This window comes from Podarcis muralis, chromosome 9 (genome assembly GCF_964188315.1).
Source record: "Podarcis muralis chromosome 9, rPodMur119.hap1.1, whole genome shotgun sequence".
Classification (NCBI taxonomy): Eukaryota; Metazoa; Chordata; class Lepidosauria; order Squamata; family Lacertidae; genus Podarcis; species Podarcis muralis.
Window position 1 is genome coordinate 15,860,532 of NC_135663.1, and position 26,115 is coordinate 15,886,646.

General features: G+C 43.8%; 1 protein-coding gene across 1 annotated transcript; it reads left to right on the forward strand.

Annotated features, from left to right (window-relative positions):
• Positions 1-1,833: 1,833 nt before the first annotated feature.
• On the forward strand, positions 1,834-17,321 carry IBSP (integrin binding sialoprotein). Its single transcript, XM_028744807.2, has 6 exons — positions 1,834-1,887; positions 3,781-3,831; positions 3,931-4,002; positions 7,763-7,840; positions 13,876-13,995; positions 16,525-17,321. The coding sequence occupies exons 1-6, from the start codon at positions 1,834-1,836 to the stop codon at positions 17,092-17,094; spliced, it is 945 nt and encodes a 314-aa protein (XP_028600640.2). The 3' UTR covers positions 17,095-17,321.
• Positions 17,322-26,115: the final 8,794 nt, after the last annotated feature.

The window sequence follows — 26,115 nt, forward strand, 5'->3', positions numbered from 1 at the left end:
CAACTTCACGGTGCAAAGCAGCCATTCTCATCGCATGATGGTATATTGGCAATGCTGAAACGTGATGAAGCGTGTTGGTCACACTGAAACATGACCAAGGGAGAGAGGAGGAGGGGCACCAGATGAAGGGAACAGATCATATATCAATGCAATAGCAGCAGCCCGTTTCAAACCTGGCACAAGCAGGCAGCAACCTCAGCCAAGGGTCTACCATTGTTGAGGCCGGTGGCCTAAATTCCCTTTTCCAGCAGGGTGGCTGCCTCTGGGACTGCTCAAAGTGTCTCAGAGCAACACCACATTCCTGTGGGGCACTGTGAGCAATTGCAAAGGCACTCACCTCTGCCCTTGCCCTCTCCTCCACCTGTGGAGCTTCTACCATGTCCAAGCAGAAATATATAAGAGGAGGGACCATTCACAAAGACTGGGAGGGGAGGCCATCAACATGGTAGGCCGTACCAGTCCAAGGAACATTGCTGCCTGAGGCAAAGGAGAACAAGACGGTTCCTGCCCCAATTCCACAGACATAAACCACAACCAGCCAGAACTGGTAGCTTTCTTAGCACTGCCCAGAGCACAGCATCCTCCATTTATCTGAAGGCAGCAGGCTAGCTTAGTGGGTTCATGGCAAAGTGTGCATGGCCTACATAACATCTTCTGAGGCCCTCCTTCGTGTGCCTCCTCCTCAAGAGGTCCGGAGGGTGGCAACATGAGAACAGGCCTCCTCTGCAGTGGCCCCCCCCCCGTCTGTGGAATGCTCCCCCCAGGGAAGTTCAGCTGGCACCTTCATTATACATTTTTAGGCGCCAGGCAAAAATGTTCCTTTTTAACCAGGCCTTTGGTTGACCTGATTGACATCCTGTACCCTTTAAAAATGTTGCTTGGGGGGGGGGGGGGTTTATTGGGTTATTGTTTTTACTTTGATTTTATATATTGTGATCTTTTCTGTGAACCACCCTGAGACCTCTGGGTATAGGGCGGTATATAAATTCAATTAACAACAACACAGGGACACAGGTGGCGCTGTGGGTTAAACCACAGAGCCTAGGACTTGCTGATTTGAAGGTCGGCGGTTCGAATCCCCGCAACGGGGTGAGCTCCCGTTGCTCGGTTCCTGCTCCTGCCAACCTAGCAGTTCGAAAGCACGTCAAAGTGCAAGTAGATAAATAGGTACCGCTCCGGCGGGAAGGTAAACGGCATTTCCATGCGCTGCTCTGGTTCGCCAGAAGCGGCTTAGTCATGCTGGCCACATGACCCGGAAGCTGTACGCCGGCTCCCTCAGCCAATAAAGCAAGATGAGCGCCGCAACCCCAGAGTCGGTCACGACTGGACCTAATGGTCAGGGGTCCCTTTACCTTTTTAACAACAACAACAACAACTCTGTCTTCCAACACTTTACCTCAGCTCCCTATCCCCTCAGCATCTGTCACCTTGGCATCTGATGGTGGGGTTGGGCTGGATCTGGCCCTGAGTTTTTGAAGGATGGGTCTAATACTCTCACCTTCTTGGTCTTTGGCTCTCTCTCTTGGTCTTTGGCTCTGTAAGTTTGCCAAGAAACAGGCATGTAGGTTCTGTTAGAAACTTCGGAAATTGCTTTATACAGATCATTGGTCCATCTAGCTCAATTCTGTCTACACTGACCAGGATTTCTCGATGAACACGTGGAGGTCATTGGTGGGCCCAGTGGACACAGCCTTGTTTCCTCTTCCATGTGTTTACTCTACACACATTTATTGTGTGAATAGGACAGTGAAAATAACACCTGTCATGTATAAATGCCTGGTTTCCCAACCTAGAAGTGTATTTTCTTTTTTTTATTTCCAGAAATCAGAAAAAATGAAGGCAGCCCTAATCTTCCTCTGCATTTTGGGAATAGCTTGCGCCTTCTCAGTGAGTAAAATCAGCATTTATGTAGCACATGATGCATTGTGAATATCTACTTCAATGACACTTATCGCAACTGTTTCTGAAGGGTACTGACCCTTCCATTCTGTGTTTTTGCATCTAGCAATTGAATTTCTGGCCAGCTGGCCCTGCCTGCTGGCGGACTGTTGAAATGCTACAAGAAAACTCTGTGTATATTGGCAATGTGCCTGTCTCTTGCTCAGGTCACACAGCCATATGCAAACAGAATGGGTGTGTGTGTGGATAAGTTGGCAGCAGGTCCCCAGTGGGGACTGGTCATGGATTGATGTCCGAGTTGCCTAGCCACAGCCACAACCACAAAAGTCATGGTTGAGGAGAAAGACATACCAATATCATTCATGAGACAAAATCAAACAGCTGCCGCTTAGCATCCAAGGAAGAAGTGTACTAGGAGCCTTCCCATCCTGCTCCAGGGGTCCTCTGCTTCTCAGCTCCATCTCTTCTCCTTGACTGCTGAAATATACTCGGAGTTGAGAGTGGATTTCATGCTCTTTATTCAGCCCATAGTGGTGCGGAGGAATGGAATTTCCCCCAGAATGTCTGCTTTATATACATTATTAACACAATGGGCCCCATATGATTGGCTAATTCCGGGATTGTCCTGTAGGCCAATCAGGTTGCAGATTCATTTCCACCTGGAGCTGGATTGGGTGGCTCCTGCGGACCAATCAGACTGCTGCATTTTGGGTCCTATTGTTCTAGAACCAATCAGACTGCTGCATTCTGAATCCTATTGTTCTAGGACCAATCAGACTGCTGCATTTTGGATCCTATTCAACTCAGTACATAACTCACTCACTCTCTCTCTCTCTCTCTCTCTCTCTCTCTCTCTCTCTCTCAGAATAAATGGGTGATGGATGAATAGGATGCACTTGTGTGTCAATTTGAATAGATGGATGGGAGGTGCTGCTTTGCACCCCCGTGACAAATAACCCCCAAGGGAATGTGGCCCTTGGGTGTGTGTGAATTTGTGTCCCACCTAGAGCTTTGATTACTTGCAGTTAACTCACAGAAATGAAAATATCACCTCCTTTAGGAATGCAAGATAATTCCATCGGAAATGGAAATGTGACCAGAAATTGCTGCAGTTCCCATGTTCATCTGAGGTTAGGAACAGAAGTCATGAAACAGAATATAAGTGAAATTAGCCCTGCCATTTTCAGTCTGCAAATGTTTCTGATGTTTCCCTTCCAGTGAAATGCATTGAAATTACGGTAATTACATAATTGATTTGATTGCTTTTGGCCACAGCAAATAGCAAGGTGAATAATATAGGTTGTAGATGAAGCTGAACTGCAGCAAAATGGAAGCAACGCTGGTGGCAACAAAAACACAAGATGGGGTGGAAATCTCTGGCTTCTTATATCCCTGCACATAGTACATTGTACAGTTTAGAATGATATATTTCTTTCTCTTATCACACTGCTGCTCTTTTCTATATCCCATCCAACTCCATCCTACAGATATAAGAAGAGCTCCATCCCACTACAGATAATGAAAGAAAGAAAGGATAACTGTTTTGGTTCTTTGCTCAGCAGAAATAGCTTTGATCTATGAAGGCCAATCCTGCATACAGCACTAGGTGTCACTCTAGTGTTGTTGTTTGGTGTGTATGTGGTGGTGGTAGTGGGGTGAAGCTAATGTAGAAGCAAACAGCACTTTAGTGCAACGTATTACTGCAACACAACCCCAGATCAGAAGCCTGAAAGTGAGGAAGAAATAAAGAACACTTTCCTTTCTATTGTGGATATGTGTTTCACCTAGGAATCACTAAGGCTTGCACCGAAACCCAGCTAAGCAAGCAGGGGAAAAAGGGAAAATCACCACCGCCTTAAGTAATCTCTTCTTTTCTTGCAGGTAAAAAACTTCAGAAGAAGATTCAAAGCAGAGGATTCTGAAGAAAATGCAGTATGTTGTCAACTAAATCAAATTCTCAGTTCAAAATGAAATGTGTTGATTCTTTCCTTAAATTTGACAGCTGAAATTCTTTTTTCTTTTTTCTGACAGGTATTCAAGAACAGATATAGGTATTTTCTTTATAGGTACCCCTACCTCTACCCACCTGTAAAGAGATATCAGGTAAATGCAATTCCTTTTTAAAATGCCAAACCCAAATCTTTAAAAAATGTAAGAACCATTACTGAGACGTGAAATAAAGGCAAATACAGACGCTGAGTTAGAGGCCCTTTTGAGCCTAATTAATTATTCTATGATGGCTCTAGTGTTTTGCCTCTGTGTAGTAGCGAGTGGTGTCCATTGGGATTGGTGTGGCGGAATGCTAGGAGGCCAACAGTAGGAGAAGTCAGAGCCAGTAAGAGGCACAAACAAGAAATTATCGTTTTGCTGTCGTTCTCCTCCCTTCTGAGTTCTATAATGGCAATCCTGAAATTAAGGAGGAAGCCACAGCTACGGCCACCTTCTGGATTGGATGCAGACAAGTAGGAGTTGGCTAAGGGCAGAATGAGGTTGCTTGGACAGTGCACCATTCCATACCATTCAGCATTAGTCATCATCATCATCATCATCATTTTATTAAATATACCCCACCCATCTGATTGGATTGCCCCAACGATTCTGGGCTGTTTCCAACACAAATGAAAACATAATAAAACATTAAATGTTAAAATCTTCCCTATACAGGTCTAACTTCAGTTGTCTTCTAAAGGTTGTATAATTGCTTATCTCAATGGTTCGGGGGTCATATAACTCCAGTGCTTTTTTTCCTAAAAAAATGTTTAGGGGTACAGTCATACCTCGGGTTACGAACACTGCGGGTTGTGCGTTTTTGGGTTGCAGACTGCACCAAACCCGGAAGTACCCGAATGGATTACTTCTGGGTTTTGGCGCTCACGCAGAAACACAAAATGACGTCACACACATGCGCAGAAGCGCCAAATCGTGTCATGCACAGACGCGGTGCTTCAGGCTGTGAACACTGAGGGTTGCGAACGTGCCTCCCACACTGATCACATTTGCAACCAGAGGTATGACTGTACTCTCATTTTGACTCAAGAAAATCACCATTTATAGTTCAAATTGGGGAAAACAAATACAGTAAATAGACAAAAGTACAATGATTCACAAAATGTTTAGGAGTATGTGTAACCCCAGGGAAAAAAGCACTGCATAACTCTACACCCTCCAACATTTCTCTGATGAAAATAAGGATGTCCTAAGGAAAAGTAGGGCATTCCAGGACCAAATCTGAAACCAGGACTATCCCTGGAAAATAGGGTCTGCCATTCACCCTAATAGACCATCTCCATCTATGTGTAGAATAGACCATCTCCATCTATGTGTAGCCCTCAGAAATGACATATAAGTCACAGGACCACGAAACCCACAACCCCTATGTGAAATCCCTTTTGTAATTTCAGGTCCTTGCCACATGCACCACAAAAAAAGGTGTGTGTGTCTGGGTGTGTGTGTGTTTAGAATTTTGGATTTTTAAGCTGGTCCCCATGAGATCAGTGATGATGGCCCAGGGAGGCAGTGCATGAGATAACTTGCCTCATGCCTCTGAATACAAGTCACAATATTTCTTATAATAACAACTTCCACTGTAAAGAAAAGGAAACAAAACCTTTGCCTGCAGCTATTCACACGGCAGTTTCATATGTAGGAGTCTTGATCATTGTCTCTTAAATAGGGATGGAAGGATCTGACAATTTTGGTTCTCTTCAGTATCTCATTTTCCCCCAATTTTATTCAGTTCTCCACATTTCTCTAGCATTTTTTTTTTTTGGGGGGGGGAGTTGTGTGTGGAAAAAATCCTCAGGAAATTTCCTTAAGAATTTTCCTAATAAACAGATTTTTGAATATAGTTTTGACCAATGTACACATTTTTTGCAAGCCATTTCTCGTAAGGTAACACATTTTTGCATGTTATTTTCACAACTGGATTTAATTTATGCATGCTTTCACCTAAGTAATATGCATTTTTGTAGACATTAATTTGTTGGAGAAGTGCATTGCAAAATTTGGATTACTGTGAATGTCAAAGGACGGCTGTGTTTCAGGTCTCATATTGTTTAAGTAAGTCCAAGTTCACCTTGAAACGCGAACATAATTGACATTGTCCCTCCACCCCTACTCTTGCATGTAAGAGAGAGATTCCAGCTGGGGCAGGGGGGCGCTAATTGCATGTTTTCAAGGATAGCTCATGCAAGAAGCCTAAAAATGGTCCTTCTTCTGGGAATGTTGTGCCGGCAGAATAGTGGTTTGGCATGTCTCTTGAGTACAGAGATATTTTTGTGCTTCGCTGTGTAGAAGATGAATCCTGTTCATATCTTTCTTGTTTGCCTCCTTAAAAAAAAACTGGCATGGCTTTTAGGTTAAGGCCAATATAGACATACAACCCAAACATCTGTAGACTGTTTGGGTGTCTAGGTACAGTTCTAGGTACACTGTTCAGACCCCTAATGCTTGTAATGGGATAACATTTCCTAACCTAAAACGTAGGGTGCTTCTGCAACATTCCGGTTTTTTATATGGGTGATAGGAAGAAACTGACATCCCCCCCCCCCCCCGAGAGCATTGCCAAGGTGTAGAGTGCTATGTGAGCTGAGAAGTGTGGCCCAGCACATGAAGCTCTATGGCTGAAGTTCAGTGGGCCTGTCACTGTATAAAAAGCCGCATGAAAGCCTCTCTGGGAATCAAATATATGATTCTATGATAAGCTCCTCTGAGCTCTTTGGCTGAAGGTCAGGTGCTGAGTAGCATCCATTTTTCATGATCCTTGCTCCTTTTTTAAGTTTAGACGCATGATAATAATGTGTGTGTGTGTGTGTGTGTGTGTGTGTGTGTGTGTGTGTGAAATATTCTACAACCTATGAAATCATCATCATCATCATCATCAAAAAAATTTATACCCTGCCCTTCTCGGTTCAGAAAACCGGGCTCAGGGTGGCTAACAACAAATTTAAAACACTTAATTGATGCAACAACAAAAAACAGCATAAAATACAGTATAAAATGTGAATAACAATAAATTCAGAATTCAAAAATCAATTTAGGGGGAAATGTGTCTGTGGGAAGGGTGGGGTTATTGTTTTACTGTTTTGTTTTTAATAATTACTTGTTTTTATCCTGCGTTTTATTCTGTGAACCGCCCTGAGATCTTATGATGAAGGGCTGTCTATACAGTGGTACCTCTGGTTACGAACTTAATTTGTTCCAGAGGTCCGTTCTTAACCTAAAACCGTTCTTAACCTGAAGTACCACTTTAGATACCCGCTGCCGCCGGTGCACGATTTCTGTTCTCATCCTGAGGTAAAGTTCTTAACCCAAGGTACTACTACTTCCGGGTTAGCGGAGTCTGTAACCCGAAGTGTTTGTAACCCGAGGTGTTTGTAACCCGAGGTACCACTGTAAATCTAATTTTTAAAAAAAATAACTTTCACAGTATCAGCAGGACACAGAACAAACCAGAAACATTCTGGTTTTAAATTTTGAATGTGGAGCCTCATATTTATGCATGTGAACTACCAAGTTCCTTCTGCACTATATATGTAATTCCCAGATTGGTTTAACAATCAATCCCTTTTCCCAAGGACATCTGAGAATAGTAGTTCTGTGAGGGGAATAGGGTGCGTGTGTGTCTCCCAACACTCTCATCACCATTAACAAATTACGGTTCCCAAGATTCTTTGGGGGAAGACGTGACTATTTAAAGTGGGGTGAGACTGCTTTAAATGTATAGTGCAGATGGGATTGTTGCTGTTAGGGTTGTGTGTGTGTTTTTCTGAGAACTGAAGTTGACCGTTTACATGTGTACAATTCAGCATTCTGTTTTGTAATAGAAATACGGGAAATGCCTCACAATTGTATCTCTTTTTAGTTTAACAGTGACTCATCCGAAGAAGGCTATGGTGGTGATAGTTCAGAAGAAGAGGAGGAGGAAGAAGAAGAAGAAGGGGTAAGAGACATGTTTGGCATTGGTCACAACAAACCAAGGAGCATAAGAAAACAACTAGGAATTTTTTTTATAGAATGTACTCTGCGAGCGTCCGTGGTGACGATTACTAACTGCCCACAAGTTTCCATTCTGGTTCCTTGCAATATTTTTCAAGTCTCAAGTCATCTAAACAAGAAGTAACCCTTAAAGACACAGTGAGAGATTGTGAGAGCCAAAGGTTTAGAGACAGATGTGACTTTTGTCCATTTATACCAATGCAGCTGTTATGGTCCTCAGGTGAACTATTCAATAATATTTTGTTCTTCAGTACTTGGGCAGGTCAGCTTTAATTCACCCTCAGGTATTCTTTTATAAGGATAATCACATAGCTAAATAATTATAATTTAAAGAAACACCTTGTGATATATACGATCAAAATATCATCCAAAACCAATTGGGAGTGCATTTTGTGATATCGGTTTCATAATTTTTGACCTGGCAATATATTGCAAATCATGATGTGTGTGAGGACTGGACGATATATCGTCCAAAACAGGTTTGAAGTCCATATCATGACATTGGTTTCATAATTTTTGACCTGGCAATATATCATGAATCATGGTGTGTGGGTGTGGGTGTGTGGGTGGGTGTTATGCAAAAATCACAATGTGGGAAAAACCATGAAGCCAGCCAATAGCTCAATCCTTATTTCAGACATTGTGATATACAGTCATACCTTGGTTGACGAACGCTTTGCAACTTGAACATTTTGGCTCCCGAACGCCGCAGATCCGGAAGTGAGTGCTCCGGTTTGCGAATGTTCTTTGGAACTCAAATGTCTGACAATGCTTCCGTGGCTTCCGATTGACGGCAGGAAGGTTGTGCAGCCAATCAGAAGCCATGCCTTGGTTTCGAAACATTTTGGAAGTTGAATGGACTTCCGGATCGGATTCAGTTTGACGTCCAAAGTACGACTGTATTGGTATATTAGATGTTTAGTTGATGATATATTGGAATGTTGAAAACCAGATATCACTTCCTACATTAAGAAAATAGGTATATTAAGGAGGAAGGTTCAACCTAGCCTTTCCCCTGCTTCTCCACTTGCTCCCTCAACTGTACAAAGTCTGCTCAATCCACAACCTGGCAGATTCCAGGAAGGGCTTTCCCACTACTCCTCAGCCCCACTGCACTCAATAGGACTTAGGTCTCCTTAAGCCAGTGGACTTTAGTCTTATTTCCTTTGGATTGTCCCCAAAGAGCCATCCACAACAAGACCCACCTCAGTCAAACAGAAAGCAAGCCCATTGACACAAAAAGGGACAATGTGTCCACAAGGAGCAATGGTCCCTGACACAGGTCTGGGCTCTAGTATATTTGCAGTGTTGGCTGTTATGCATCTTCTCCATGTTTGTGTTTACCTCAGGACCGTGTTAGCTCCCCGAGAGCCGATAGAATCTCCTAGGTAAATATGTATCTTGGTATACATGTTATTTGGGGAACACATATTTTACCTGAACAGCCTGGAATAGCTTCTTCATTTCAGTACCGTTATGGTCTCTTGGGTCAATATGTGCTTAGACACAAGAGTATTTATAAAAAATGATTTTTTTTTGGCCTGACTTGGATGTCAAAAGCTACAAGAGTGCCACTATGTTCTATTGTACTTTGGGGGCAGATGTTTTCTCCCATGTAAATGAAGTTCCTGCATGAGAATCAGAACTTTACACACATTTGTCTCAAGCCCTGAGCCTTCTAGGCCCATTCTGTTAGGGTGTTGTTTTTATGAACAGTTATTGGGGTGGGTCTAAGTTAAATGTAGACCTCACTATCTCGCCCAACCTTTTATTATTTCTCTGGTTACTAGAGAAAGCCTTGTTGGCTTTCCCCAAAAAGGCTCTTTCATAGGTTCTCTGTGGCTTCAGCAATGGGGATTTACTTCTGGGTAGGATTCTCCTTGTCACCATGACAATTAGCCAGCTCTCCTGAGGCACAGGCCCTGAGATTTAGGGGCAGAATCTGGAAACTAGAGGATGAGACTCAGTGGATCACAGAGTGGAGCCTGATAGGATAGGGGCAGAGCAGAGCAGTGCCTGGTGACTGAGGGCAAAGGCTGGTACCTGGTGGATCAGAATAAGTGCCAGATTGGGCTTCCAGGTGAAGCAACCTGGTGGCAGGAGTTATAAGAAACAATTATTTTAGGGAGACAAACACCTTGTTTTGCATCCTAACTTCTGGCTGTGTGAACGGAAGGAGCTTCTGGTCATAGAAGGAGAGTTGGACTAATAAAAATATTATTTTTATTAGTATAATAAAAAGTTAACCTCCTGTCTTTAATTAGGCAACACCCCTTTCTCTCTTAAAGCACTTGGCTTCCTCTAAAGAATTCTGGGAATTGTAGTTTCCCCCACCAGAGAGCTACAATTCCCAGCACCTTTAACTACAGTTCCCAAGTTTTTTGGGGAAAGGAGTTGTCTCTCTTGGCTGTTGGTGGTGCTAAGTCACAAGCAGTCTCTACACACATACAAGGGTTTGTGTGAAAGAGTGTACACTTGTTGATTTGTACAGCTCAGCTGTTGTGTACACAGGCACACAAACTGTACACCCTGTGAAATTTACATGTGAATGACTCCACAAGCATGCAGCTCAACTATCTGTGTACACAGGTATAGACTGTATACTTATTGAATATATTGTGTGAACACCATAAAATGTACCAAAGTGCCTTTAGAAATATGTATTTTAGGATAAAAATATGTTTATAAATGTGTACAGTGAGATAAAGTATACTGATAAATGCATCTCTTGTGAGAAAATACATTCAGAAATATATATTTAAATTTTCACACAGAGTTTTTTTTTAAATGGCAGATTCATGCAAAAACAGGATGGGATGGAGATTCTGATTCTTCTCTTGAAGAAGATGGTCAAAACACTAAAACTTCATATACAGTGTGTGTGTGTGTGTGTGTGTGTGTGTGTGTGTGTGTGTGTTTAATACTTGCTGTAAACTGCCTTGAGTATAGTCTTTAAAATGGAAAGGTGGGAACTGTCTTTCCAAAGAAGCAAACAAATAATCCTCACAGTTGGCAAACCCTAATTACAACAGAATAGGTCTTTAGAGGTAAAGATCTATTTATTACCAGCTCTGCTAGGCTATAATTTGAACACATGAGAGGCAATTATCCTGTGTCAATGCTTTCTGGGGGGTGGGGAGCAGGAGGTCTGAACACCAGGGCCAATGTTTGCACTGTACCCTCTGTCCATAATATATTTTGTTGGGAAGCAATTAGTAATTAGAATGGTATGGAGAAAACTACTCTAAAACAGAATTTACTGAATGTATGTGGATCAAATGTATATAGTCAAAGAGGTGGTGGTGTAAATTAGGGATTTTAAAAGGGACTAAGTGGGGAGGGGGAACTGAAAACATGTGGGGCTGCAAGTGGGAAATAGTAGGTAGTTAGCACAGTCATAAGGGACACGGGTGGCGCTGTGGGTTAAACCACAGAGCCTAGGACTTGCTGATCAGAAGGTTGGCAGTTCGAATCCCCACAACAGGGTGAGCTCCCATTGCTCGGTCCCTGCTCCTGCCAACCTAGCAGTTCGGAAGCACGTCAAAGTGCAAGTAGATAAATAGGTACCACTCTGGCGGGAAGGTAAACGGCATTTCCGTGCGCTGCTCTGGTTCGCCAGAAGCAGCTTAGTCATATTGGCCACATGACCCGGAGGCTGTACGCCGGCTCCCTCGGCCAATAAAGCGAGATGAGCGCTGCAACCCCAGAGTCGGCCACAACAGGACCTAATGGTCAGGGGTCCCTTTACCTTTAGCACAGTCATAGAATCATAGAATTGTAGAGTTGGAAGGGACAACTAGGGTCTCCAATCCCCTGCAGTGCAGGGGTCTTTTGAATTAGGTTGCAAAATCTTACCATACCTGGTAAGACTTACATTACAAACAGCCCTTCAGGGGTGGATGGAAATGCACTAAATGAAAACATTATATTTCCTGATAATTTTTTATTGTGATCTTAAGAAACTTAAATCATTTGAAAATATGTTCAAAGGAACAATGGGAAAAAAATCACATAGAAGCCTCCAGTTGACTGTAGTAGCTGACAGCTGCTACAGGGATCTGGGGTGCTTCATTACATCCCTTCCTTCAGAGCTATTTACCTATCCTGGCAGTACTTCCTTGTTCCTCCACTCTTCTGTCAGGTGCTGACAAGGATGTAAGTGGTAGTAATGCAATACTGCAGTTGAAAGATGGCTCTTGGGATTCCGAGCTGCCACAACAGGCAGCTGGAGGCTTCTATTCACAAGCCTCAGTATGTAGAAAAGCAGACTGTCACTTGCGAATATTCAGAAAGCACCACTGTATTTCTCGGATCCATCTCAATGGTTTTGCTACTGGCTATGTCCAGCCTCGACAAAAGCAGAACCTCAGGAACATTTAAACAAACAAGAACACTATAATTGCTTTTTATAGAGGTTGTGATGCTCTCAGATTGCTATCCAAATAGCCAGCCACACCATGCAATTTTGCAAGTTCTCGCAACAGAGAAGAAAATAACATAGGTTTTTACTGGCACTGCACAGCATCTTATTTTAAGTGTTTTAACCACCTGATCCTAAGAACTGCTGCCCCGGCACAGAAGTACTTAGCTTGCTCTGACCAACAGCAATGCCAGAGCAATGCTGCAAAACACGACGTTATGCCAGTTTGCGGTGAGGTTGTGCCAGCATTGGGGGCACTGGTGCCAGTGCAAATGTTTGAGATCAGGTTTGATCCAGGACCTGAGGTTCAGTTTCCCAGTTCGCCCTTCAAATATCAGATGCCTTGATGACAACTGTAGCAGAAAGTGCCCTAATCCCCCATCTCTCAGTCAAACTAATTTAAATCTTAAAATGGCCCAATCGCCTTCTAAATGCGGCCCGCAGATGGTCTGGGAATCAGTGTGTTTTTACATGGGTAGAATGTGTGCTTTCATTTAAAATGCATCTCTGGGTTATTTGTGGGGCCTGCCTGGTGTTTTTACATGAGTAGAATGTGCGCTTTTATTTAAAATGCATCTCTGGGTTATTCGTGGGGCATAGGAATTTGTTCATTTCCCCCCCAAAAATACAGTCCGCCCCCCCAACAAGTTCTGAGGGACAGTGGACCGGCCCCCTGCTGAAAAAGTTTGCTGACCCCTGCTCTAGAATAAATACCAGATGCTAGTTGTGATTCCACAATGCAACATGTGTGCATTTGGATCATCATTCCAATATTAGCCTGGAAACATTTTTTCAAGCTACGTCTGTTGTTGTTTTTTTATAAAATATGGTTAGCAGTGTTTCCATTTCATTTGATCTGGCATGTGGATCTATCTATCAGCCGTCTCGTTGTCTGTCTATCTGGTGGAATCTGCACACATGTTAAAAACGTTGTGAAAATGCTTTTTTAAAAAAATTCATTTTGAAAAATGCTTTGAATTCGTTATAGCTCATAACCACCATCTTGTGTCACAATTATATATTGCACTTTACAACACATTCAAAACGTTTTATTTGCAGCTGTATAGCTGAGTCCTCTGTCTCAATCTCTCTCACACACACCATGGGCTCTGTTGAGCTGGGATGATTTCAAAGTCGGAGGTGGACAGGTGCTATAATTTATGTCACTGTCTGATGACAGTGCAGGCTTTTGAGCATCACAAAGGTCTTCTTCATATAGTGCATAAAGAGCTGTTTAATGTCTTCTCTATGCACCAGTCATAATCTGATGCAATAATAATAATAATAATAATAATAATAATAATAATAATAATTTATACCCTGCCCATCTGGCTGGGTTTCCCCAGCCACTCTCGGTGGCTTCCAACAAAACACTAAAATACAATAACCTATTAAACATTAAAAGCTTCCCTAAACAGGGAAGCTAAACAGATATATAGTTATTGCACACATAAGAAATGGAAGGAGAGAGAGAGTTGCCCATTCTATAAACCAGTGTTTACTGCATCTACTGAAGTTGAAATTAATTCTGATATTCCTGGTTTTTTATACATCTCCAGGGACAGTCAAATGAAGAAAACAATGAAGGTGGAAAGGAGAACGAAGAGGCGACAGAGACTCCTACTGCAGCCGTGACTGCAGATAAAAAGGGCACTAGCAAAGCCACACCTCCTAAGCAGGTAAGATTGGTGGACCTTTAATACCCCTGCAATAAATGGAAAGCTGTACAGGTTGCTACTACCAGCCTGTTGCCTCAAACCATCCCATATAATGGGGTGCTTTCTTCTTAATAGCGTTAAGGCAAGTTCCCCTCCCATTGCAAATAGTGGGGTGGAGGGGAGATGATTCAGATCAGAACTGCTGTGGGGGGCAATGGGTTGAAGCTTCCATCCCCGCTCCCATGCCATGGTCCTCATCCAACTCAGACAGGGGCATATCTGTCATGGCAGCAGTAAATCTGGTCCTCTGCGGACACAGCAGGGCTTCCACCACATCCTATGGTCCTTCAGCAGGTGGAATGCAGACATGGGCTTGCACTCTAAAACAGGTGACATAAATAGAGTACTATGGCAAGTGGAGCCCCCTAGAGCCCTCCATCTGGCCTAATGGACTTTTTCCAGGCCACACCTTCTCCTTAGCCACACCCCTCACCCTTCTTGCTTGGGTGTTTCTTTTTCCAGGACAGGTCCTCTTTTTCAGGGGTAATATTTCTGTCCCAGTGGATATTTTTAAATTTCCCAAAATGTCTCTGGCTATACTTTCTGGATGAGACGTAGACGGTTGGCTGAAGACTTGCTTCCCTCTTCTCATCTCCTTCCACCCTCAGCAATATATCACAGCTTCTTAGAGCCTACATATAGTAGAAGTATTTAAATGAAAGTCCTCTTTTTTTGCTCTTCAAGACAGTGGCGTAGCGTGGGGGGTGCAGGGGGGGCCGGCCGCACCGGGCGCAACATCTGGGGGTTAGGGTTAGGGGGTGCAAATCCACAGGTTAGGGGGCGCAAATCCACAGGTTAGGGCGCGCAAATTACTTGCCTTGCCCCGGGTGCTGACAACCGACGCTACACCACTGCTTCAAGATATGGCAACCCTAGTTCTGATTGTCTGGAATGTGTCCCTTCAGCTCTAACAATGGCTCTTGCTTGCTTCCAAGAAGGATAGAGAGAGGTGTGTGTAGAAGTATAAAAGTAAAATTCATATTCATTTCTCCACCCACTGTAGCTTCTGGCCCCTGGAAGGCTGCCCAGAGCATGTGACATTAGCCACAGTCCATATCTATCCTGTAGCTTCTTGAGGAATGCTGCTGCTTTCTGCATTTTCCTCCAGATCACCTTCCATCCAATATGAAAGTGGTAGTTGCACTCACTTGGCAGTGAAGCCAAGAGTACATTTGAGAAGGCTGTGGCACATGCACAGATGACAGCGTATGTGCAAATGACAGCTTCATCAGTAGAAGTTTGGGAGGGGTTGCAGGTACGGGGAAACCAAACAGGTAAAGGGCACCAGGTGAGGCATCCCCAGCCCCTCTCTAGTGTGTACAGCAATGTGGCAAATGCAACGTGAAACACTGTGGTGCAAAAACAACCTCGCTGCATTTTAAGCCGCTAATCCATGCATAGGCAAACTCGGCCCTCCAGATGTTTTGGGACTACAACTCCCATCATCCCTAGCTAACAGGACTAGTAGTCAGGGATGATGGGAATTGTAGTCTCAAAATATCTGGAGGGCCAAGTTTGCCTATGCCTGCACTAATCAGTGTTAGAAACTTGGATATATAAGCTAGGCTCCAAATGGCTCCTTAAACCAGGGTTACAGTCACCAAAACAGAATGCCTAGCTACCATTTTGGGGGCAGATAGTTCGAAAGTCATATTTTTCAATATGACTTTTTGGTTCCTGTAATTCATTCCGATTGTACAATACAGATGGAATATAGTGGATAGAATTCTACAGGGTGTGTTGCTAGTGTGTGAAAACAGTCAAGATGCAAGAATTCCCCAGGCATGCACCTCCATATGGTGGAGACATTAGGCACCATCCTGGCATCTTCACTTGGTTGCAAGTGGCCAATAGTAAAAGGTAAAGGGACCCCTGACCATTAGGTCCAGTCGTGACCGACTCTGGGGTTGCAGTGCTCATCTCGCTTTACTGGCAGAGGGAGCCGGCGTAGAGCTTCCAGGTCATGTGGCCAGCATGACTAAGCTGCTTCTGGCGAACCAGAGCAGCGCACGGAAACGCTGTTTACCTTCCTGCCAGAGCGGTACCTATTTATCTACTTGCACTTTGACGTGCTTTCGAACTGCTAGGTTGGCAGGAGCAGGGACCGAGCAATGGGAGCTCACCCCGTTGCGGGGATTCGAACTGCCGACCTTCTGATCGGCAAGTCCTAGGCTCTCTGGTTTAACCCACAGCGCCACCCGCGTCCCTTAAGTGGCCAATAGCCAGGTGCAAAATGTGCCTGGTGAATTTTGAACGCTGCTGCTAATATATACACGGTCAAAGTTGTATCATGTAGAGGGTTAGACAACTCCTGTTCACTGCTATTTGGGATCACATGCAAACATGGTATGTTGATTAGTGGGAAAAGTTGTTATACTATGTTCCTAGCTTTCATATTTTTGATTGATTGCCTTGGATCACCTACCTCCATTCTAACTCTGGGTTTTCTCCCCCTTCCTGCCTCCCCCAATATTTGATGTGTCCATGCAGGGCCCCATAAAGAAAGAGCCCCTGGAGAAACCTGGAAACGGAGGAGCAGCTAAAAAGGGTGAAAAGGACAAAGCTCCCGAAAAAGGAGGGAAGGGAGAGGAAGACAGTGACGAAGAAGAAGAAAACGAAGAGGAGGAAGAGGAAGAAGCAGAGACGGTGGACGAGAACGGCAGCGGCGTCAACGGCACAAGCACCAACAGCACCGCGGAAGAGAATGGAAACGGTGGCAATGGAGGAGAGGAAGAGGAAGAAGGGGAAGAAAACGAAGCGACCACCGCTGTTCCGACCACCCTGCTCCCCACAGTCCTCCCCACCACAGAGTATCAAGACCAATACGAAACCACCACGGAGGACCAGTGGCACTATGACACTCCCTCTGAAGAGCCGTGGCCGTACGATACCACCACCACCACTGGTTATGAGAATGGCTATGAGGTTCAAACAGAATACTACGCGAGTGAGAATGGGCAGCCCCGAGGGGATACTTTCAGAGCCTATGAGGACGAGTATAGCTACTACAAAGGCCATGGGTACGACGTCTATGGCCAAGAGTACTACTACAACCAATGAAGAAAAGAAGCCGTCTCTTGGCCTGCTTAATGTTTTGCATGGCAGTTCTTTGCAAATGCCTACTCAGGAAGATGTATCACAATATAACATGGTGCCTTTTAAGTGAGAGTGGAGGTTGCTGTCTGTTTTTACTGCTAACTATGAAAATGTATTCTTTTTGTCTGTTTTTTTTTAAAATAACTGTTTTTGTTGCGCTTTTGACCAGTATTCATGTACCCGTTGTGGACTATTTGTAGGGTTTGCAGTTTTGTTTTTAGAATGGTTCGAAGAAAATTGTGTGTTTCAAATGGAGTTATTGTCAAACTGAGGTGTGTCGTATGCTGTACATGCTCTGCCCCTGTGTTTCTGTTAAAGTCAAGATGAGTTTTGAAACACTGTGCAGGCTGGATTTGCTCTAAGTAAAGATAAAGAATGATGAAATTGTTGGGCCATTTTCATTTCGTTCCACATTGCCTTTGGGAAGCGCAGAGCAGTTTTCATGGGGCACCTGGAGGTCATCCTATCCAGCCAGGCTGAAATCTGCTTAGCTTGAACAGTGTAAAACCCAGTACTCCAATTATGGGTGAAGACACAGGATGAGAGAAAAGTAACTCTGTTATGAAATATACACATCCCATCTACTAAATCCCCTAACTTTAGCCAGACTATGTCCCCAATGGCCTTCTGAAAATAAAAACTATGGGACTTATCATAAAAGGTAACTGAGCCTCCACTACCCCTTATAATTCAAGTACAGTGGTGCCCCGCAAGACGAATGCCTCGCAAGACAGAAAACCCGCTAGACGAAAGGGTTTTCCATTTTGGAGGTGCTTCGCAAAACGAATTTCCTATGGGCTTGCTTCGCAAGACGAAAATGTCTTGCGAGTTCCTGCAGGGTTTTTTTCCTCCCCCCCCCTTTTCCCAAGCTGCTAAGCCGCTTATCAGCTGATCCGCTAAGCCGCTTAACAGCTGATCTGCTAAGCCGCTTATCAGCTGATCCGCTAAGCCCGCTAAGCCGCTAATAGCGCTAATCCGCTAAGCCACTAATGGGCTTGCTTCGCAAGATGAAAAAACCGCAAGACGAAGAGAATTGCGGAACGGATTCTTTTCGTCTTGCAAGGCACCACTGTACTGTTGTCAACATTATGTGGCATAACCATAAAACATTCACATCCAGATCCTGACTAGGAATGAAAGGATCTGTAAGGTTCAGTTCTCCCAGAGTTTCATCTTCCAACCTTAAATACCGTTCTCCACACATCTTGCAGCAATTTACAATATTTGGGGGGGGGGGGAATCCTGATGGAAATTAATCAGAATTTCAGTGCAAATTTCTCCTAATAAACACATTTTTATATGCACTTTTGACTAATGTACACATTTTTGCAAGCAGTTTCCCACAGCAATGCATTTTTCTTGTGTCGTCTTCACTAATAGCATTGTTTTCATGCACACATTCCCCAAATATATGCATTTTTGTAAATATCATTTGGTTGGCGAACTGCATTGCAAAATTCAGAGAAGTGTGAATTCTGAAGAACCGCTGTGTTTTGGTTCACATACAGTGTTTCAGAAGGTGCAAATTTGATAATTAGGCTTTAAACACGCACCCGATTGAATTTCTACTCCTAATCCTGACAAATATATGGGAACCAGAACCTTCTCTTGACACACTTTTTCATGTTTGGACGCAGATAACACTGCAGATAAGTTTTCAACTTGCAGCCACCAAAACAATGTAGAACTTCCACATTCCCTTGTGCATTTCTAGTCATGTATGTGTAAAAATGTAAACCAGCTTTGATGACTGCTTCCTCTTCCACATTATAACTTCCCTTCAACGAAGTAAACAGCACACAAGTCTCACCATCATGCATGCAGTGTTTTCTACCTGACTATCAGTACATATGAGCTGGTGCTCACACAGCATAATACTTTAGCAGTAAGCAAACAGAGAAGGAATGGTGAACCGGTTGCCTACTAGATGTTGTTGGACTCCCATCAGTCCCAGGCAGCATGTTCAGTGGTCAGGAATGATGGGAATTGTAGTTCAGCATTATCTGGAGGACCACAGGTTCCCCTTCTCTGAAGAGGAAAGCAAACTCTATCAACAACTACACTCTGGTTATTAGCCCATCTAGGAGAAGGAAAACTCTGAACCTAAACCTCCACTGCCCCATGGGATATCTTCAGGAGAAGAAAAGGCTAAGGAGAAAACACCCACAAATCTGGTGTGGAGTCCTTAAGATAATAATAATAATAATAATAATAATAATAATAATAATAATAATTTATTTATACCCCGCCCTTCCCAGTTTAAAAACCAGGCTCAAGGAGGCTAATGATTAAAATGTGACTTAGAAACAGCATAAAATACAACATAAAATGCAGCATCAATATCAATAAAATTCAAAAATTCAGGGGTCATTTTGAGGAAGAAAAGAAACACACCAGTCAGTAGACATCAAATGAACACCAGGGCTATCTGGCCAAGTTGGTCCTACTAGGGCCAGCAAGGAGACCAGGGAAGAATTTAAATGGGCGGTCCCAGAAAGGGTTTCATCATAAAAGAGGAAAGGAAAAAGGGAATAGAGGATCAAGCTAATTCAAACTGAAGGTCAGGAGGCCCTGCGGAAGGAAATCAAGTCCTGCAGGGCCCTAGTCTCGTGAGACAGAGCATTCCACCAGGTCAGAGCCGTCACTGAAAAAGCCCTGGCCCTGGTGGAGGATAGTCTGGTTTCCTTAGGGCCCGGGACTTTTAAGCTATTATTATTCATGGACCTTAGGGTCCTCTGCAGGACATATCAGGAGAGGCGGTCCCATAAGTATGAGGGTCCTAGGCCGCATAGGGCTTTAAAGATGGTTGGATGGCGCCTCCTTCCAGCAACTCCTGCAGCCAAGTTGGTGCCAAACACATCGCTCTGCTTTCCTTTGGACCCACCTGAGGGAGGTCCTGTTGTCCAGCCAGCCCAGGACCTCCATACACCTGCTGGGGTTTTCTAACATAGATTAATCCAGAGGAGGTGACTTGAAATTTACTCATCAATCACAACCACAGTATTTCACTCCTTAACTGTTGCCATAGCAATGATTTACGCCAATAAAACAACTGTGCATTATGGCCGTTATTTTAATAAAAGCAGCAGACTGGAAAACCAGAACCTATTAATAAATCTAAATGGGGATTATGAGCAATTAGCTCCCTATTTTATGTACCATTTGCCCATGCTCTGCATTTATTTTAATACCACAGCAAATATTTAAGCTTTCACGGGTATTGACTTGGCACGGTACTGGTCTGGCAATCAAGCTGTGTTTGCTATTTCATTCCCTGCCTCCTCTTTCTTCACCCTCTTTCTTACCCTTTAACTTACCTCAGCTCAGCCCACAGGTATATTTCCTTACCGTGCTTCAAATTTGCTTGATGCATCTGGCTAAGGAGACTTGCTGCCTACAGATACTCAAGCAAAATAGACCAATTACTCCCTAAACTTTCCACAGCAACTATTTTTTTTTTTTTGTATACTTAATAAAAGCTGCAATTACAACCAATTAGGCAAAAATGCATTCCCGGTACTCAAAAAAGCAGAACATAATTGCTCTGACTCACTTGATGTAGCCCTCCTTTTTAACTTTATCACTTTCAGTTCAACACCCATGATGGTAAATAAGATGGAAGGGAACCTACAAAACCACACTGAGTTTGGAACTGTACCATACAACAGGGAAGTACACATCCTTCCAGATACTGCTGTACTTTTAACTCCCATGAGCCCCAGCCAGCAGTGGATGATGGGAGAAGAGGTCCAGCAACATCATCTACAGGGCTGCAGATCTCCCATCCTGGCGTCACATAGAACAGCTTCCAATAAAAATGGGGGCTCAGTGCCAGGTTCCTCCATCCCCTCTGTAATATCAACTTATCCCATGTGCTGATGTCGCGACAATGTGTCTACTCTGCCCCCGGCCAGAGGCAGATGATGTGAAGTAGGAGTGCAGATATGGCAGCTTACATCATAAAGATAAGGGAAAGTTGAACTAGCTGTTATGTAGGGCAGCGGCATAGCTAGCCATCAGATGCCAGGTGTGGCATGCGTGTCCTGCAGCTGGGGGCGGGGCAAGCTGCCCATGGGGGTGGGGCAAGCCGCCTATGGGGGCGCACTGCATTGTATACCGGCCAGTGCTGTGTAGTGGTTAAGAGTGGTAGACTCGTAATCTGGGGAACTGGGTTCACGTCTCCGCTCCTCCACATGCAGCTGCTGAGTGACCTTGGGCCAGTCACACTTCTTTGAAGTCTCTCAGCCCCACTCACCTCACAGAGTGTTTGTTGTGGGGGAGGAAGGGAAAGGAGAATGTTAGCCGCTTTGAGACTCCTGAAGGGGAGTGAAAGGCGGGATATCAAATCCAAATTCTTCTTCTTCTTCTCCACCTCCCCCTCAGCTGTAGGGCGACTGAAGGAGAGGTGGAGCGCAGACACAAGTCCCACACTGCCGTTTCAGGCAGCATGGAGGCTGCAGGTGCCCAAGCCACCATGTCACTCCCAGGAGAGACGCATGGCTCGGGCACACTGCAGGCCCCGCGGTAAGTGCCGGTCCCCACGGTGTGGGGCCCAGTGCCAGCTGTGTTTCGTTACGTTTGTTGACTGAACTAAAGTTTTGTGAGCCCAATTTTTAAATTATTATTTTTTAAAGCTCATATTTTTGCCATTTATCACCCCCCTCAGTGATGACACCTGCGGCAACCTGCACCCCCTTCCTCCGCCACTGATGCAGGGGAGAGTGGAATTGCCCCCACAGGATGTTCTTTTAAACTAGGGTTGGCTTGGGATGGGGGAGGAATTCCATTCAGTTCACACTTTAAGACAAACCTGTTTAATTCTCACTTTCTGAAATACTTTCTGCAAACCAGAAGGCAGCCATCCTTCAAACTCTCCGTATCTCCGGATTTTGAAATCCAGTTCTTCAGCCAAGCAACAAGTACAAGAATGTATATGATAAGGTAAAGTATGCATATAAATGCATATATTGGTGTAAATGGCATACCAAAAATATATATATATAAATGGGGAAATTGCTTTGAGAAATGTGTATATTAAGAAAAATGACATTCAAAGGTGTGTATGTGAGAAGACATTTTCAATAAAATGTTCATGAATACTCTTTTCTGATGTGAAAATATGGAGAAGTAAATTTAAGATTGGAGAAAAAAATAAGAAAATGAGAAAAATCAAACCATAATATTCAACCATAGAAGTGGCTAATCTTTTGGGTCTCAAGGGCCAACCATTGGGCAACCCTCCAGGGGTCTCATGCCAGTAATGGTCTCAAGTGGCTGTGGTCATCCCACACTCACTCATGAGCATGCACACAGAACGCAGGTGGCACTGTGGTCTGAACCACTGAGCCTCTTGGGCTCGCCAGTCAGAGGGTTGGAGGTTCGAATCCCCATGACAGGGTGAGCTCTCGTTGCTCTGTCCCAGCTCCTGCCAACCTAGCAGTTCGAAAGCATACCAGTGCAAATATATAAATAGGTACCGCTGCGACGGGAAGGTAAATGGCGTTTCCATGCGCTCTGGTTTCTGTCACAGTGTTCCATTGCACCAGAAATGGTTTACTTATGCTGGCCACATGACCCGGAAAGCTGTCTGTGGACAAACACCAGCTCCCTCGGCCTGAAAGTGAGATGATCACTGCACCCCATAGTCGCCTTTGACTGGACCTAACCATCCAGGGGTCCTTTACCTTTACCTGCACACAGGATGCTCACATACAAAGGACACACAGATGCATATGCACAGGAACATAGGCCTCACCTCCTCAGCTAATCTGTGGAGTGGGGTTGTTGCTCCTCTCTGTTCATCGAATGAGCCACCTGTCTCCCTTAAGTTTTAGTTTCTTTTCTTTTTTGCTGCTGCTGTCAAAATCAGTGGGGTCTCAAAGGGTGGCTGGACCACCCTTGTTTCATAAGTATAGTTCTACCCATATTACAGTGGTACCTTGGGTTAAGAACTTAATTTGTTCTGGAGGTCCATTCTTAACCTGAAACAGTTCTTAACCTGAGGTACCACTTTAGCTAATGGGGCCTCCTGCTGCTGCTGCCACACAATTTCTGTTCTCATCCTGAAGCAAAGTTCTTAACCCGAGGTACTATTTCTGGAGTCTGTAGTGGAGTCTGTAACCTGAAGCGTCTGTAACCCGAGGTACCACTGTATTAACTGAAGAAGTTAGAAGCACTCATCATGAGATGTCAGTCACTATCAGGCACTTTCAGCCGCACAATAGATATTTATAACCTGCATTTTGTTTATCCACCTCGATGGAACATGAGATGTCTGGCTTCCACCACAAAGACTTTTTTAGATTAAAACCGACCCTCCTCCAGTTATCTGTGGGCAAGTGCTAAAAGCAGCCAAAGCTGATTGGCCATTACTATTATAATAAACTTTAAACTTCAGCAAGGTGGGCAAAAGGCTGCCAACATCGGCTGAAGATACCCTGTCTTCTTCAGGAAACGTGAGCTATTTCCTTACTATTCTATAACAATCTCCTGCTTCCTCTTGGATCAGCTAAACCTAACACCCTGCCTTCCATTCTCTAATGCTGCAAATCTTGAATGCTGACAAATGGAAATTGGACCTCCATCAAAGTCTAATCCCATTTCCTTGAGCCGATATATGTTAGTTAGTTGCTTAAAACAACAGTGATGATTCAGATGGAAGGTTTCAACCTTTGTATTAAAGAATACTTAGCTTTGTGCATAGTGCATGCCAGGTAAGGATGATAAGACTTGTAAAAATATGGGTAGGGGAGTATTATGTTACTATTTAGATGGCAAGCAAAGCTCAGATCTGTCAGCCATATATACAATATTTCTTCACAGTGGTCAAATGCTTGATCTAGATTAATATTCAGCTGCTCCTTCCTCTGCTGGCCAATATTTTTCCAGTCTTCGACCCAGGCCCCTCCAGTTCCTTCGTTTCTTTCGATGCAAGAAGCCCAAGGGTGATTCTCCAATTATTGTTGTATATTATAATCAACAATATTTCTCCTCCAGTACAACATTGCAGCATTACCTTCAATATTATGAAGCATTCAATTCTTATTCTTTATTTCACACCCAAGTCCGTATCCTATCAACCATGTATGTCAGTCCTTATTTTCTAAATGGTTGCATTTTCGATCACCTCTTTTTCCAATCTTTTCCCAGAAAGGTTACATTTGCTCAGATCTTTGGTTGGTAAACTGATTTGATTTTCTGAATTTGGTCTTTTCTTTTTGCCTAGGGTTGGATCTGCTTGCCACTTCTTTTCTAATTGCTTCCTTTGTTGTTGCTGTTGTTTCTGTACAATGGGATGTATTTTGGATTTATCTGCACTTTTATATTTTTACTATCCTGATACTTCAAGTAGAAGTGGCCCAATGAACAAATGGACAGGGCTCCTGTACCTCTAATAGTAGTGTAGAAATTTCCTCTTCTACGCCACTATTAAAAGTGCAGCAGCCCTCTTCCCACTGCCACCTTACCTTCAAAACCTACAATGACAGAGAGGCTGCAGCACACACATTTTTAACAAATAAAGCAAAAGTAAATGAATGTGTTATGCATAATGTGGTTTAACATGTGGAGGTTTAAGAAGGTGGATTAAACGGCGTTGGGGTCCTCCCTCGTAGCTAAGCAGTTTTATGGATTTGAATAATTTGGAGCAATACTTCTACATAATTGACCTCAGGTATGTTGCATTTCAACATTTGCCAACCTGCTGCCCCTCAGAGGTTTTGGACTGCAAAACACCAGGTTGGCAAAGGCTGTTGTATATCTTCACTGAAGAATTCGAGGATTGGAGGTGCAATGTGCTCAATTTAAGCCAGATGTTTCTAGGCAGACTCTGCTTGTTTGAGGGATAGCAGGAGGAGAGGCACGTCAGCATAGCGATAACCTTTGCCATTGCTGGCAGGTGCAAATAGCTCTTGTTTTATTTAATATAATCTGTTATCCACAACTGCCCTAATCCCATGGCATGGATGTGCATGCAAAGGCTTTGAAATTGACATTAGGTTGGATCCAAACAACCAAGTTTTACTCAGAGTAGACACGTTGAAGTTAATGGACCTAACTTAGTCATATTTCAATTAATTTCAGTGGGCTTGAGTAAACCTTAGTTGAGTACCGTCTTTGGTTTAGATGGATCCCACTGAAATCCATAGGAGAATTTAATTATGACTTAAGTCTCACTGAGTAAAATTAACTAAGGGCCTAACTAGATGTCACATTAGTTCTGTATCTGTGCCCTTAAGTTCACAGTTGCTGTTGTTTTTCAACACAAATTGCCAGTGCTGGGTCCCAATTCCCATCAGGACCTTAGCTTGGGAAATGTGGGGGAGGGGAGCTGTAATTTTTTGGTCTCTGTTAATGGTCCCAGTTTGTACCACCATTACCTAGTGCCTGCAGTAGACACAGGGAGGAGGGGGGGGACAGTTCCTATGGAAGCAAACTGCAATCAGAACAAGGGATTGGAAGGATCTGTCAGTTTTGCTTCTGTGTTTCTCATTTTTCCTATATCAAATTCAGTTCTCCACTATTTCTGCTTTTAAAAAAAAAATCCTTGTGGAAGCTCATCAGCATTTTAGTGCAACTTTCCCCTGATGAACACGGTTTTATATGCAGTTTTGCCTAATGCAAACTTCCCCCCCCCCAAAGCAATCCCCCCTAATACAATGTATTTTTGTACATCATTTCCACCAACAGCTTCATTTTTATGCACACTTATCCCCAATATATGCTCTACTGGCTGAGTTGACTATGTAAAGGTAAAGGTACCCTTGACTATTAGGTCCAGTCGTGACCGACTCTGGGGTTGCAGCGCTCACCTCGCTTTATTGGCCGAGGGAGCCAGCGTACAGCTTCCGGGTCATGTGGCCAGCACGACTAAGCCGCTTCTGGCGAACCAGAGCAATGCACGGAAACCTTCCTGCCGGAGCAGTACCTATTTATCTACTTGCACTTTGACGTGCTTTCGAACTGCTAGGTTGGCAGGAGCTGGGA

Bases quoted from the DNA above. Each gene is read 5' to 3' on its own strand.
- IBSP (XM_028744807.2), top strand. From the start codon at position 1,834: ATGAAGGCAGCCCTAATCTTCCTCTGCATTTTGGGAATAGCTTGCGCC. The intron at 1,888-3,780 runs GTGAGTAAAATC...CTTTTCTTGCAG, and splicing joins GAATAGCTTGCGCCTTCTCA to GTAAAAAACTTCAGAAGAAG. The intron at 4,003-7,762 runs GTAAATGCAATT...ATCTCTTTTTAG, and splicing joins CACCTGTAAAGAGATATCAG to TTTAACAGTGACTCATCCGA.